At 46.1% G+C, this 16,083-nt stretch overlaps 1 protein-coding gene across 20 annotated transcripts in view; it reads right to left on the bottom strand.

Moving 5' to 3' along the window:
- NCAM1 (neural cell adhesion molecule 1) overlaps window positions 1-5,741 on the bottom strand; it is a 367,664-nt gene extending 361,923 nt beyond the window's left edge. For all 20 annotated transcript variants that reach the window (XM_060399278.1, XM_042232922.1, XM_060399283.1 and 17 more), the window contains exon 1: window positions 5,499-5,741. Coding sequence is in view for 19 of the 20 variants with exons in the window: in XM_042232922.1 (XP_042088856.1) it covers window positions 5,499-5,550 (52 nt within the window). In the remaining variant the exon portion in view is untranslated. The remainder of the gene's footprint in view (window positions 1-5,498) is intronic.
- Window positions 5,742-16,083: the final 10,342 nt, after the last annotated feature.

The raw sequence follows: 16,083 nt of genomic DNA, 5'->3' as shown, positions 1-16,083 counted from the left end.
AAGTCATATCTACAATCGTATCTACATATATCTGGAGAAACAGAATGCCTAACAGGTTCATTAAAACCTTTAACACACACACACACTCAAGTACACAAGACAGACCAAATGTTTTGTTCTTCTAGCACAGTCCTCTTTGAGTGATTGCTTGGAAGTTAAATTAATTCTGCAGGAAGGAAAAAGTGTGCCTAACTGAAAACAGTGAACTCAGTGGCTGCATGTAGACATGGCCTAACAGCATTTCAAGGGTAGTGTACTGAACGTGCCTGAAAGGCCGCCATTGGCACCCACACCAACATCAAAAGGCAGTGCTCTAATGAGGATCTTCAGCCAAGAGACGGCGTTTCAACACGGTGAAATCAAAGGGCATAATGGCACCACTGGCAACGCCAAATAATTTACATCCCTGTACATTAGCAAATGGTTTTCAGCGTGGCACTAAGATGCAATAACAAAAAGGGCGAGAGTCGACACGCCTCTGGCCCTCAGATGGTCTTCTGCGCTGTGCCACTCCACAGTGGTTAAGTGCATCTGCCTGGATTGCTGATGGGAGGTTCACTACCCGGCCTTCTCATAGGAGAAACTCTGGATCTCACAGAGACCTATTCATCAAGACTCGGAGAGGTCCTTGGCTATTCACTCTTCCTAAGAGGCCAACTCTGACAATACTGCTCAAAGCCTCACTGAGTATTTTAAGAGATGTACAAAATCCTTCTCTTGAATTGTATTGTTTCTTCCTTTTTAATTAAAGGAATCTTAACTTTGCCTTCTTGATTCACACCTCAAACAGCCGTTATCATTATATGGCCTGCTGAGTCACCTTTTCAATGTGGTTTAATTTGTAATTCATTGTTAAGATTGGAAAAAAGTGCTATGTATAATTTCCTGCCCCTTCTTTTAACATTCCAGAAGTTTCTTAGCCTATATAGTGTTAGGCGAACTGAAGGATTATCTAATAATACCTAAACTGAAGAATTATCAATTATGGAATTTACATTAAAATATTTATATCGACAGCATAAGACGTGTGTGCTCAAAAGCTCAATACTTAAGTAGCACAGGAGAGCCTTTTAAAAATGCCTTTGTCTCCTGCCAGAGCGACTGTTCCCAGAAGACTGACCAGGGCAGGTGCCAACCTCTTCTCTCCTCTCCCTGCTGACTGGTTCTGCTCTCCAGCCCTGCAGAACCAAGAGCAGCAGGGAAAGTTCAAACTGTTCATTAGCAACAGGTAGTCAACCACTTATTTTTCACCAAGACAGGAAGGACTGTCTGTAAAATATCTTTGGAGGTCTATCATCAGCACTGAAATCCCTTTCAGTCTGGGAAGCAGCCCCAGTTCTTCAACTGTGAAGACGTAAACGTGGGGAATTCATCAAACTAATATTAAATAGAGGCTTTGTCACCTTAAAAGACTCACTGCTTGGATCAGAAATTCTGAAGTCCCTATTTCAAGCAGTGTGAAGTTTACAAGATACTGTCTGTAATTTACAAAACTAGGTTCTGCAGCAAACAAAAACATCTGTCATGTCAAAAGATTAGTATTTGAATGACAAATGGTGCTATTTATTTTGAAAGGCAATTAGGATGTTCCCTGTGACAAAAAAAAAAAAACAGATATAGATCACTTACATTAAATGACATATTACTTATCTGAGGAAGCTAATTAATGATAAATGTATTCCAAAGAAAAGTGCTATGCAAAACTCTCAAAATTGTGGGGTTTTTTTTTCTCTCTTATTGCTGCTTTGACTAAGCACCTACAGTCCTTGAAAAAAGCACATCCACACCATGAATTTTTTTGCAAACAATTACTACTTTAATTCTTGAACTATCAAACTCAAGAAACAATCACCATTTAAATCCACAAACCCATAGCTTAATCAATTATAGAGACTTCGATGAACCACCTTATGGAACAAGCATGTGTCCTGCTATTTTCTGCTATTTTAACATTATTTTCAAAAAAAAAAAAAAGATTCTGGGTAAAGGTATCTGGAAAGAAGTCATCAAGTTTAATCTGTCAGGGGAAGACAGGGGAAGCTTCTTGATGAAAAACTGACTCTAAAAAACAGTAAGTGTTAGACTATGGGATTCCCTGGTGGCTCAGGAGTGAAGAATCTGCCTGCCAGTGCAAGAGATGAGGGTTCAATTCATGGGTCAGCAAGATTCCCTGGAGAAGGAAATGGCAGCTCACTCCAGTGGGCTTGCGAAATGCCATGGTCTGCGAAATGCCATGGACAGAGGAGCCTGGCGAGCTACAGTCCTTCGGGTGGCAAAGAGTGACACAGCTGACAGACTAAGCACAGAGCAGCTCTATTCCATTAAACTTTGTTCAGAAACATACATTACTGATCTTAAAATGAAAACCAATAAAAAAAAAATTTTAGCTCACCGTAACTGTATTGACAGCAAATTCCGCTGAAACATATCTTAATTCATTTAGAGAGTGATATCAATATGTACTATATATATACGCAAGCTAGCTTTTGGGTAGCAAAGGTGCTCTTTGTTCTTAATCTGGTGCAACTTATTAGAAAACCAGTCCTGATCACTCCCTGAGTCTACCAAGTTGGCAGAGAATTGCAAAAATTATCAAATAAATATGACTTAACAACCATTCCAGATCATTCAATCAATTTTTCCACAAAACCCCTAAAACTGACATCATGATAAACTCAAATTTGTAATTCCACAGCCTTTCACTTTATTACTAAGGAGCAGAAGATACCAAAATGACTGAGCGGCAGCGGACACGATTCCTTTGGTATATTAAGATGAACACACCATACATTTAAATTTTCATGTGTTCCCAGTCTTGCAGTAACTTAACTACCATTGTCCCTGGAGATGCTAGAATATTGGAGGCAAAAAACCAAAACGGCAGTAAAACGTGTATGTATGTATATGTGGGTGGGAGAGAAAGAGGGAGAGAGGGCAAGACTGCGCTGTCATTTTTGTTTCCGTCCTGACCCTGTGACTTGAACTCTACATTGTTTTTTAAAATGGTGAAAACAATACTTTAATAGAAAATTATTTCTCTTTGGAAAACCGCTCAACTTCTTTCTTTTGTTAAGCAACCCTGCATGTGTTTCTCGTTGGTTCTGCCTTTTCCCCATCCTCACGTTACTAGGGCCCCCGAAAGAGGATGCTTTCCTTCCAAACACTGGTCAGAAAGCCACCCATACCTTGGCAGCCAAGAACATCCAATCTGGGATTCCCTGGGCGTGTACCTGCTATAACTCCCTAGGGAATCCCAACACCAAGAGCTACACCCATCACGGGGTTGGAAAGGACAGCTGAGCGATCCCCCAGAGCCCCTCAAAGATCAGGTCTGTATGGTCATGCCCCCACCTAGGGGACAGAAGGCCCCAGAATCACACAAACATACTCGTGCGGTGCGGGGAAATCAATCGCGCGCCGGAGACCTACCGACACGACGTGCGAAGACCTGCCAGGGCGCCCCTGGCCAGCCGGCAGTGGGCACAGAACCAGGGGTCAGCCGGGGATGGCCCCCAGTCTGGAGGCTCGCCCCCCGGCCAAAGCCCCGCCCCCGGCGTCGCCCCCGGCCCGAGGCGCGCCGGTCAGCGCACGCGCGTCGGTGCGCCCAGCCTCTGCGCCCTCCCGGACCACACGCTCCGGCCCAGACGGCTCGGCGTGCACGCGCGAACCCGTGTCTGTGTGTGTGTGTGTGTGTGCGCGCGCGCGCGCGTGTGTGCCGGAGGAGCGGGAGGGATGGTCCAAGCCGGCGTGCAGGAGGCGCGAGTGGGCGAGCACGGGCGGGTCGGGCCGGGAGACCTGCCTGGGACCACCTCGACTCCATGTTATCTCCTCGGAAACTGCGGGCCGGGCGGGGGGACGGCCGTAGGGCGGGGTTCCTCCCGGCCTGGGTGGGGGCCGGTGAGCGAGACCGTTAGGCTGGCGCACCGGGAGACCGTGCTGGCAGCCCCGGGCCGCCACCCGCGCCGAAATAAAAAGCCTCTCGCAGCTTCCCGCCCAGCCAGCCTCGCTCTGATTGGTCGCCGGAGAAGAGACCCGAGTTGGCTGGAGGCGGCGGCCGCGCGCGGCTCTCGTGCCGCCCGGGGAGGGGGTGCGTTGGGTGCTCCCAGCTCTCCAGCACTCTGGTCGGGCGCTCTAGGGGCACTCCAGCGGCGCCTGGCAGCGGCGGTCACAACACACAGACCCCTCCGTCCGGCTCTCCTCGGGAGCTTCTCCCAGCACACGCCCCCCGACCCCCCAGCCCAGAATGTCCGCCCACCCCACCCAGCACTCTGCAGCCCCGTCTCCTTTATTCCCGTCCGTCAGCTCCAAAACGCAAATCTTGGGGTGGGGTGGGGTGGAGTGAGGCAGGGTGGGGTGAGGCGGGGTGGGGTGGAGTGAGCAGCTGGAGGGGAGGGTGGGCACGCACAGAAGAATCTTCCAGGGAATCTAGGATGGAAATACCCCAAATGGGGGGGGGGGGAACAAAAACAAAAAACCACCTCCCTCCCGGCCGCCAAGGTGTTTTGGGCGGCGGCGCGGCCCCCTCCACCCGCGGGAGCATCACTACTGTCTTCCTCCCAGCTCCCTATTGTTCGCACTTTGCCAGGATCGGGAACCTCGCCCAAAGAAAGGAGACTGAGGCGAGGTGTTTCGAGAAGCTACCTGCCATTCTTCTCTCGCACCGTGCAACACGGGGCTCGCGGTGCGTGTGAAGGCACACGCGCGCACACACACGCGCGCACACACACACCAGGCAGCCCCGATCACGCCCTCCTCGCCCTCCGCCCCTCCGCACTTCCTCCTGTCAAAACGCAGCGCTCGACCCTCCCATCCCTCCTTGCTCTGGGCCGAGAGCAGGCTTTGCAACTAACCAGCAATTTGGCAAATGAAAAACTAACGTCATATCGACAGGGAGGTGCAACAACGGCCACACAGCCCTGAGATTCTGCCCATTTCGCCCCATTTTTGCAAACCGTTATTTCTCCGGGGCGGGGAGGGAAGGGGGTAGGGGCAAAGGCGGCGAGTCCCACTTTATTAGACCCGGGGAAATAACGATCGCGGGCGGCTGCCCCGGCCTTATTGTTCACTTTTCGTGGAGCCGGGGCTGAAAACCCCTTCCCCACGGAAGCCGAGCCTGTGCGGCTGCACCACCGAGCTATGGCATCCGCCGCCTGCTTTTGGGAATGGAGCGCTGCCCATCGCCGGCGCGACCGCAGCGTCCCCGGGAGCGGACGGTTCGGCTCCCAGCGCCGCGGGCACACAAAGTGGGAAGGGCGGGCGCGCTGGAGGGGCGCCCGGCGCTCGCTGCGCGGGGAGGCTGTCCCGGTCCAGGCAGCCCGGGAGGGCGCGGGGTTCGGCTGGGCTGCAAGGACAACGCGCTCCTTCCTCAGCTCAAGGAAAATGAACACCTTTAGCATTCCACGTAAAACCACCCCCAAATAACAGCGTTCCTCGGGGACGAGGAGGGGGCAGGGGGCAATGAGCAAATCAAATTGAGAATAATAATTTTGAAAATGTACCTGCAGTTCCCAGGAAAAACAAAGTCCAGATGAGATTCTTAGTTTGCAGCATTGTAATCTGCTGGCCGGGAGGGATGTTCTTGCCGCGGTAAATTCTCTGCCCCCCCTTGCAGCGAGTGTGGACGGCGGCAGAGCAACAGACCTAGGGGCAGACAATTGCCAGGCTGAGTACGATTATTTTTGCAGAATTGTTTCCTGCCAGCCGCTGCCGAGATGCGTTCACGCGCTGATCGGAGAATGAGTGACAGTCCCAGCCTCAGCACACTCGCAACTCGGAGATCCTTGCGCTGGCCCGGGTTCGCTTTGATGGAACTGGGGATGGGAGCTGGGGGCGGGGGGCGGGGGTGAGAACCTCACTGTGTCCTTCCACCACGCCGGCCACAAATAGTGCCTCACATCAAGGAGGTAAGAGAGACAGGGGAGGCAGATGCGGCCGCCTGCAAAACGTGGCCTGGAGCCGCCGGAGGAGTCGGGCTCTTTCACACGCAGTCTTCCAGGCAGAGCTGGGATTTCTTCTTTTCACAATTCTCCCAAGCCTCCGCGGTCCTTAGTGCCATCCAGCCTGCCTTCATCAGGAAGCTTGGGTACTTTAATAACTAGTAGATAATAAAAAGAAAATCTTAGGTTTGCGTAGAATTTCAAAGTTGTCAAATCCTCCATTTAGATCTTAAGATCCTTGAATTATAAGAATAGCCTAGGACTTCATTTTTAATTTTAAGTGCAGGAAATTAGAAATTTGGAGAGGGATGGGGATCGCTGTTGTGGGGTTTGGTTTGGGTTTTGTTTATTGGTTTGTTCGATACTGGCTATGAAGTTTGCCTCACAGAGGTAACAAATCCCAAGGGAAGGAGATGGGAAGCAACTGAAGTTAAGGGAAAAACGCAGATGTTTAGAGAGGCTTTTCAGAAATAACTGAAGGAAAATGTTTTCTTGTTTACAAATGCTGAAATCTGTTATAAACCAAGATTTTTTTAATGTAGGTTTTATAGTATAGGCACTGTATTAAATAGTATTTTCTTACAAGGGCTACAACCTCAGTTCTTAAAGAGTTTAATACACATCATCACTGAGGTACCAACACTAAGAGTTTCAATGAATCTTCCAGCTGTATTTTAAACAGAAGAGGGTGGAGGAGCAGGGTGGAAATAGGCATGTTTCAGCCCCCAGCAAGGCTTGAGTGTTTAAGAAACAAAAGGTGAGGTAGAATCAGGAGCTAGCAGTGTTCTAGCTGCTGGACTAGCCTATTAGCCTAGCACAGAGAAACCCTCCCAGTGGAAAGCTGCCTGCCTGTGTTCAAAGCACCAGTAAACCAACATCACCATGCACTCCATTTTTCTTCAAAGGTCAGACTCTCAACTGCTGTATCACTCTTTTAAAACCCGTTCTCTGCTGGTTAACCAGCCAGGCTGCATTACTGGAGAGGCCCCTACCCCCTCCCCCATCCCCCACCCCCATGTATTTGACCAGACCAGCCACACCAACAGACTGAAATACATGGGTCCCTAAAAAGGGCTTCCTCCCCCAAATCTATCTTTCACAACATTTGCTTTGTAATAATTCCCTCATACCAACTGTAAATAATTTTAAAATACATAGAAGTGGAAAGAACTAAAAATATCCCCCAAATCCCACAGATTCCAGAGATACCCACAGCTTTTCTAAGTCTTCTATAAATGCATATGATTTTTATCATTGACATAGTCTAGTAGAGTTTTGAATGCTGTTCATTTTCCCTAACATCTCATGATAAGCATTTCCCCAAGTTGTTAAAAAGTCTTTTGAAATCTTTTATAGCAATGTAATATTCCTTCATCTCCAAAGTTCTTCAATGGTTTTAGCATGATATTTAGATTGTGTCCAGAGTTTGATAATATAAATAATGCTTTTTGAAGTCTTTTGGTAAATATTTATTGAGCAACCACTGTGCTTAGCCCTGTGCTGGGTACAATGAATTATATAGTTACTGTTGTTGTTTTAATGGTTGCTGTATTGCAGCCAAGCATCTTTGGCTTCAGACATGAGGTTCGGCTAACATGTAAAATTGTCACATTAAGCCTTGTAAACTTAAGTGGATAAATATATTAGACTTTTTCCTAAGGAAGAGACTTTGATAGCAGGGAAAGATGGGGAGAACAGGCCTGAGGGGGCAAGGAAAACAGTGAAGGTTGGGATACCTAAAATATAGTTTTTCTGTTTCCAATTTTACCAAGAGTGAGAGACACACCCTTCTCTGCAAACTTCCTTCCCTAAAGCCCCTATCTGTGGAATTAAAAGATTCCTCACAGTTTTTCCCCAAATGTCCCTATTTTTAGCTTTTCAACACAGGCAGGTGTGGAAATCCTATCTCACTTCAGCATGACTGAATTTCTTTTTTTTCCCCTCTCTGTCTCTCTCCAGCCCCTCCCTGCCCTGTAAGGCTGTTGCTCTCTGTTGTGATGACTCATTCTAGACTTCTGGCCCACGGTCCTTCCAGTCCACACTCCATGTGTCTCTCCTGCGTTCTTTTAACAGGATCCGTCATTTGTGTCCAGTTTGTCAGCTCTCTACTTGTCAGTCCCCACATCTCTGGGTTCTGGGTGACAGCTCTTTCCTGAACCTCACTTTGAAATGAGACAGAACTGTGTCCCTACTCAGACCTCTTTCCCCATTGGGGGGGTGGGGTGGGGTCCCAGGTTGTCAGGTCCACCGTAATGAGTATCTATTGAGTGAATATCCAGGGATTGAAGCAGAGGAAGGAGACACTCAGGACTGTTTCATAGATGGAGCTTCCCTAGTAAAACGGAGAAGGGACTATAAAACCAGCCATAGCAAGAACAACTGGGAGGCCACAGTAGTGCTCTGAAAGGGGTGGGTCCTGATCCAAGGCAGTGACCCTGGAGAAGGAGCCAACAGGGTGCAGATTTGAGAACTATTTCCAAGACAAAACAGTGGGACTTTGGAACTCTCTGAAGGTTGGAGTCTAAGGCAGGGGAAGAAATCAGAGTTGCTTTCATGCAATAAATACATATTCATTCATCACTCAAGAAATACTTATTCAGTATCAGCTAGGTGCCTAGCACTGTTCTAGACACTGAGGACATAGCAGTGGACAAAAGAGAATCTTTGCCTCATAGGCTTCTGTTCTTATCGGGAAGATAGAAATTAATTGACAAGTAGCATGCAGATGGTGATATGAGCAAATAAGAGGCAATGAAGAAGGGTACAGGGAGAGGGAGTTGGGGGGAGGGTTCGCATTCTGTACAGGGGAGCCGAGGGCTTTCCCTGTGGCTCAGCAGTAGAGAATCTGCCTGCAATACAGGAGACGCAGGAGTTATGGGTTCCACCGCTGGGTCTGGAAGATCCCCTGGAGTAGGGTGTGGCAATCCACTGCAGTCTTCTTGCCAGGAAAATCTCATGGACAGAGGAGCCTGGTGGGCTACCATCCATAGGGTCACAAAGAGACACAACTGAGCAACTGAGCACACACAGGGGAGCCAAAGAAGACATCTCTAACTCAGGGATATCTGGCAAATATTTCGAGAAAGCAATGATGCCAAAGCTTCCAGTGTGAGCAGTTAAGTAGCTGCTGGTGACATTGAGCGGGGGTGGAAGAGGAAGGGCAGACTTGGACAAGGTAATAAGCCAAGGAGCAATGGTGTCAGCTCTGGACATGCACAGTCTGAGATGTTTGAGGTACATCCAAGCGGAGATGTACAGAAGATGGACAGTCAGATGGACAGGAGCCCAGATTCCATCAATATTTAACCTGTGGGCAGAAGGAACTGCCAAAGAAAGAGTGAAAACTCGGTCAGAGAGATAGAGAAATGGAACATTATAATGTCACCAAATGAAAAGGAGAAGAAAGTTTTGAAGTGGTCAAATAAGACTTAAAAGTTCCCTGGGCTTGACTGTTGGAAAGTCATGAATGGTCTCTGAGAAAGCAGCATTCATGGGGAACAGGAGAGATCACTTTCCCAGGAATGGAAGACTGGCCAGGAAGGAGAGCTGGGGATGTGGCCCACTCTCAGAGTCGCGTGAGGATGGAGCACAAGTGTGATAAGGACAAGGAGAGAAGGGCAAGCCTGAGGAAGAAGGAAACTTGAAAGCAGGTTTTCATCTCTTTACTATAAAGATTTAATCATTAGGCTATAAAGTCAATTCAGTTGGCTGCTAACTCCTGTTCACCATTACCACCACCTTATTGTCTAACTTAGACTGCTTGGAAAAATGAATTTAGTCTAGAGTCAAATGCCCTCATGGATATTTTTCCTCCTTTACAATTTCTTTCATGTTGGTGCTGAAAAGGAGGACTAAGGCATAATCTCAGGGCCCACACATATCCAAGAAGCTCAATTTCACATTTGACATGAGTGAAATACATTTTGGGAAACACAGTTGCCTACAAGCACAGCTAGAGACAGTGGGCTGGGGCTAGGACAGACTGGGGAGACAGAGGCAAGCCTAGAGAGGGAGTGTGATCCAGGAAAGGGGACCACCGAGCTCGAGTGACCTCTCTCCTAGCTTCTCGTATTCCTGACGTGGTTGACAGGAGAAATGACGTCTAGGTTCTGCTGGGTGATGAGGCTTAGGTCACTGACATGCTTCCCTCACTGATTAAGGCCACTCAGGCCCTGGTGAAGGACGGGTGCCCACTCATCAATCGATCCAGCTGAATGATGATAGTAACCACGAAAACCAAGGATGGGATGGAGGCAAAGAGAAGCCATTGCACTGATGACTTCAAAGGCCACATTTCAAGCCTCACACCATGTATTTATCTAGTTGTTAGCACAGTTTTTTATAGCAGAATCAATGCAGGAGTGCTGTTGTCATTTTGGATCCTTTATCTTTCTTTCTTTTTCTTCTTTCCTTCCTTTTCTTATTTTGCAGGAAATTTATTAGAGAGTGCTTTCAACACCTGTATGAAAAGGGAAGCAAACAGGTTGGATCGAGGGAGAATTTAAGCCCTGCTACAGGCCCCACAGGGCCTCAGTCAGACCCTGGGAGCTGTGAAACTAGTTGTAATATCCTTGCATGGATTGGTCGTTGGATTCAGGCTGCCTGGGGAACAGAGCCTGATCTTGGGAGAGGCAGCTCTCTGAGGCCAAGGACAACCTCTCAAGGGTGATTGGCTGAGAGCATCCTCCCATGTGGAGAAGCAAGTCCTCCAGCCCTGGAAGTGGCCTCTGGGCAGCTTAGCACAGCGTCCTCTACACAATTTTAGCCGTAAATCAAAATAAAATTTGGAGGAAAGTTAATTTTTTTTTCTTTTTTAATTATGAGAAAATGTATGTAACATAAAATTAACCATTTTGACCACTTTGAGTGTACACTTCTCATTAAATACATTCACATCATTGTACAACCATCACCATTATCTATCTCCAGAACTTTTCACCTTCTCCAACTGAAACTCTGTACTCATTAAACAATAAATCCCCATTCCCATTCTTCTCCCAGTACCTAGTAACAACCATTCTGCTTTCTGTCTCTATGAACCTGAATAGTGATGCATACAAGAACGATCATACATTTGTCCTTTTGTGCCTTATTTCACTTAGCATAATGTTTTTAAGCTTCGCCTCAGTTGTAGTATGTGTCAAATTTTCCACTGTAAGCATATACCACATTTTGTTTATCCATTCATTCATCGGCGGACACTTGGGTCGCTTCCACCTTTTGATTACTGTGACTATAGCTGCTATGAACATGGGTGTGTAAATATCTGTTCCTGGCTCTGGTTTCACTTCTTCTGGGTATGCACCTTGAAGTGGAATTGCTGGATCACGTGGTTTCATGTTTTGAGGAATTGCCATATTATTTTCCACAGCTGTGGCATTATTTTCCATTCCCACCAGTGATGCACATAGGTTCCAACTTTTCTCTACAACCTTGCTCACACTTCTTTTCTTTCCTCTTTCCTCTTTTCCTTCCTCTTTTCCTCCTCTCTTTCTCTTTCTTTCTTCCTTTCAACAGTCAGCCTAATAAGTAGGACACGGTATCTCATTGTAATTTTCACTTTCCTTTTCCTGAGGTCTGGCTTCCCAGGTGGCTCAGTGGTAAACAATCCACCTGCAAATGCAGGAGATGCAGGAGTCATGGGTTTGATCCCTGGGTCAGGAAGATCCCCTGGAGTGGGAAATGGCAACTTGCTCCAGTATTCTCGCCTGGGAAAAATTCCTTGTACAGAAGAGTCTGGTGGGCTACAGTCAATGGAGTCATACACAACTGAGCAGCTGAGCACAAAAGGTCTAGAAATTTGAGCATCTTTTGATGTGCTTATTGGCCATTCATATATTTTCTTTGGAGAAATATGTGGAGAACAGTCAAAGGACTGTTCAAGTCCTTTGTCCATATTTTAATTGGGTTATTAGGTTTTTGCTATTGTAAGAGTTCTTTATGTATTTTGGATATGAATCTCTTATCAATTATATGATTTACAAATATTTTCTCCTGTGGATTAGCTTTGCATCCTGTTGATGGTGTCCTTTGATATATACATTTTTAGTTTCGCTGAAGACCAGCTTGTCCATGTTTCCTTTCGTTGTCTGTGCGTTTGGCATCATATTCAAGAAATCACTGCCAAAACCTATAAAGTCTCGACATTTTCTCCTATGTTTTCTTCTAATTTTATAGATTTAAATATTACATTTAGATCCTGTATCCATTTTGAGTTAATTTTTATGCATGGGTAAAGTAAAGGTCCAGTGTTATTCACTTATTTACACGTAGATATCTATTTTTTAAAACACTATTTGTTGTAAAGTATTTCCCCACTGAATAGTCTTGGCATCTTGGTCCCAAATCCTTTGGCCACACATGCAAGAATTTATTTCTGGACTCTATTCCATTGGTCTGTATTCTGTCTTTATGCCATTACCACACTGTTTTGATTATCATAGCTTCATAGTAAGTTTTCAAATCAGGAATATAAGGCCTCCAACTTTATTCTTCTTTTTCAAGAGTATTTTGGCTATTTGCAATCCTTTGAGAGTCCGTATGAATTTGAGGATAATTTTTCCCCCAATAAAACGTTATTAGGGATGTGGTAGAGATTGGGGGGTGCTGTTTTCTAACCTGCCTGAAGCCGTTATCTGGTCTAGTATCTGGAACCGTGCTGGCATCTTGGGGATGGATACGCGCCAGGGTCCAGTCCCCGCAGGATCCAGGGAAACCTGAAGGAGGAACGGCGTCAGCGATTGCGATTGATTTAGAGAGAGATAGATAAGAATGTTGTAGATAAGAAAATAGAGGAGAGAAAGAGATATTCTTTGGTTTACATAGAAAATCAATAAAACTTCAAGACAAGAAGTTTGCCCTGTTCATGGAGGCCACAGGTGCCCTCCCGGTCTCCTGAGGGCGTAAAGACGCAGAACGTCTTCCTGTTCAGGTCTTAGAAACCCGGGCAGATAAGTGAACGCAGGGAGCCCCCATGCTCCAAGGGATCAGCCTGAAAAAGAGAGGGAGAGGGAGAGAGAGAGAGGAAAAGAAAGAGAGAAGAAAAAACACGGGGTGACCAAGCTTCTGCGAGGCCCAAAAGCTTTATTTTTCAAAAGGTACTTTTATACCTTGCCTTATACATAGAGGGAAATGAAAGATGCAAGGTCATACAGAGTCAGCCCAAACATTCCAGCAGTTTTGCCCTTATCGAAACCAGGATTTTTCTGCATACCTTTCCCACAAACGATGTTGTGTACAGTACCTTCTGGCCTTGGAGGCCTGTGAACATTTTATGACCCTCTTTTGATAAAGGCTGCTCAACCAGAAAACTTATTTTCCCTCAAAGTGTTTTTTTTTTTTCTTTATATTTCTAATCTATGTCAGCCTCAGAAAATGCCAGAGTTACGTTTTTCACAGAGCAAAGGTGCAGTGAGTTACAAGAAAGACCCAATTAGCTCAAAAGTCTGATATGGTTAAATTCAAGGCTACACTTGTTTTTCTTGCATTCTCACTATGTTAACTAATGCATTCCCAGGTGCACAGTGGTTAAGAGATATGGGAACTTAGCAACAAGCATTGGCCCAATAATGAAACCCTACATCAGCACTAGCACTACTCTAATAACTTTAAACTCTTTCAAAGGCTCTATGTTTTAGGCTTTCTGTGCCTCTCACAGTTGGGAGGCTGTAAATAATCACATGCGTAGCTATAAGAGTCTGGATATACCTGCCGAGCAAGCTAGAATGCTAACAGAGGGGGTTTGATTTGGAATACTCCTCTCATGTCCAGGAGACTTATTAGCTATAGCCCTAAGTTGATTTTCTCCAGAGAAAAGTGGTCAGGGTTAGCCCCTTGTTAATGTCAGGGGAGTTGGGGAAAGTCATGAAACAGTAAAACAGGCAGATTCTGGTTTGAGGGTAGATGCTCAAGAAAGCCTAGGGAGCCCCTTGAGTCCTGAAGCCTTGCTTAACAGTTCTCTTCCACATGAGCTTGTCATGGGGGGGATCTCCCGTGGTGGCCTCCGGCAGATATGTGTTAGGCATCTCACGCTAGAGATAGGGAACGGAGTCACAGTGACCTACCACAAATCGCCAACTTGGATGATCTATTCTTTTCAATGTAGTTACAGAGAGATGAAACAAGATCAAATGATAAGGATCAGGCCATGAAATTGCACAGCTAGTTTAGAAAAGTGACAGTGTGCCAATGAAGGAAAGATGGGTTCAAATAGTTTCTTGGCTTTGAACTGAACTCAGACCTCAGAGACTCAAACCTGTTTTGTCTTTGGGAAAAAAGCCCTCTGAAACAGGTAATTTAGCAGTCTGGAGAAATGAGCCAGGGTCTCCATGTTAAGATCTTCTAAATCACAAAATCAGTTCAGTTCAGGTCAGTTGCTCAGTTGTGTCCAACTCTTTGCAACCCCATGAATCGCAGCACGCCAGGCCTCCCTGTCCATCACCAACTCCCAAAGTCCACTCAAACCCACGTCCAGCAAGTCGGTGATGCCATCCAACCATCTCATCCTCTGTCGTCCCCTTCTCCTCCTGCCCCCAATCCCTCCCAGCATCAGACTCTTTTCCAATGAGTCAGTTCTTTGCATCAGGAGGCCAAAATATTGGAGTTTCAGCTTCAACATCAGTCCTTCCAATGAACACCCAGGACTGATCTCCTTTAGGATGGACTGGTTGGATCTCCTTGCAGTCCAAGGGACTCTCAAGAGTCTTCTCCAACACCATAGTTCAAAAGCATCTCTTCTTTGGTGCTCAGCTTTCTTTATAGTCCAACTCTCACATCCATACATGACCACTGGAAAACCGTAGCCTTGACTAGATGGACCTTTGTTGACAAAGTAATGTCTCTGCTTTTGAATATGCTATCTAGGTTGGTCATAACTTTTCTTCCAAGGAGTAAGTGTCTTTTAATTTCATGGCTGCAGTCACCATCTGCAGAAAGTCCAGAAACAAAGTCAGCCACTGTTTCTACTTTTTCCCCATCTATTTGCCATGAAGTGATGGGACCAGATGCCATGATCTTAGTTTTCTGAATGTTGAGTTTGAGGCCAACTTCTTCACTCTCCTCTTCCACTTTCATCAAGAGGCTCTTTATTTCTTCTTCACTTTCTGCCATAAGGGTGGTGTCATCTGCATATCTGAGGTTATTGCTATTTCTCCCGGCAATCTTGATTCCAGCTTGTGCTTCTTCCAGCCCAGCCTTTCTCATGATGTACTCTGCATAGAAGTTAAATAAGCAGGGTGACAATATACAATATACAGCCTTTTCCTATTTGGAACCAGTCTGTTGTTCCATGTCCAGTTCTAACTGTTGCTTCCTGACCTGCATACAGATTTCTCAAGAGGCAAGTCAGGTGGTCTGGTAGTCCCATCTCTTTCAGAATTTTCCACAGTTGATTGTGATCCACACAGTCAAAGGCTTTGGCATAGTCAATAAAGCAGAAATAGATGTTTTTTCTGGAACTCTCTTGCTTTTTCCATGATCCAGCGAATGTTGGCAATTTGATCTCTGGTTCCTCTGCCTTTTCTAAAACCAGCTTGAACATCTGGAAGTTCACGGTTCACGTATTGCTGAAGCCTGGCTTGGAGAATTTTGAGCATTACTTTACTAGCGTGTGAGATGAGTGCAATTGTGTGGTCGTTTGAGCATTCTTTGGCATTGCCTTTCTTTGGGATTGGAATGAAAACGGACCTTTTCCAGTCCTGTGGCCACTGCTGAGTTTTCCAAATTTGCTGGCATATTAAGTGCAGCACTTTCACAGCATCATCTTTCAGGATTTGAAGTAGCTCAACTGGAATTCCATCACCTCCGCTAGCTTTGTTTATAGTTATCTTTCCTAAGGCCCACTTGACTTCACATTCCAGGATGTTTGGCTGTAGGTGAGTGATCACACCATCGTGATTATATGACTGAGCTAATATTAAACACAGGATCACTTCCTCTCTTCTCTGCTCAGCAGCAATGAAGTGCAGTGAGGTGAGTCCTCAGGTCCTTGGGCTTGACAGTCCAATTCCAGTTCCTAGCTTCTCCACCTGCGGATTTGGGTGAGATATTTCCCATTTATAAACTTTGTATTTTTCTTGCTCATAAAATGGGATTAGAGAAATATGTGTCTTCCAGACACCTTGTGAACATTAAAGTAACATACGTAGAG

Source organism: Ovis aries, chromosome 15 (genome assembly GCF_016772045.2).
Source record: "Ovis aries strain OAR_USU_Benz2616 breed Rambouillet chromosome 15, ARS-UI_Ramb_v3.0, whole genome shotgun sequence".
Lineage (NCBI taxonomy): Eukaryota > Metazoa > Chordata > Mammalia > Artiodactyla > Bovidae > Ovis > Ovis aries.
The sequence above is the reverse complement of the archived record's forward strand: the minus strand, read 5'-3'. Positions and strand labels throughout refer to the sequence as shown.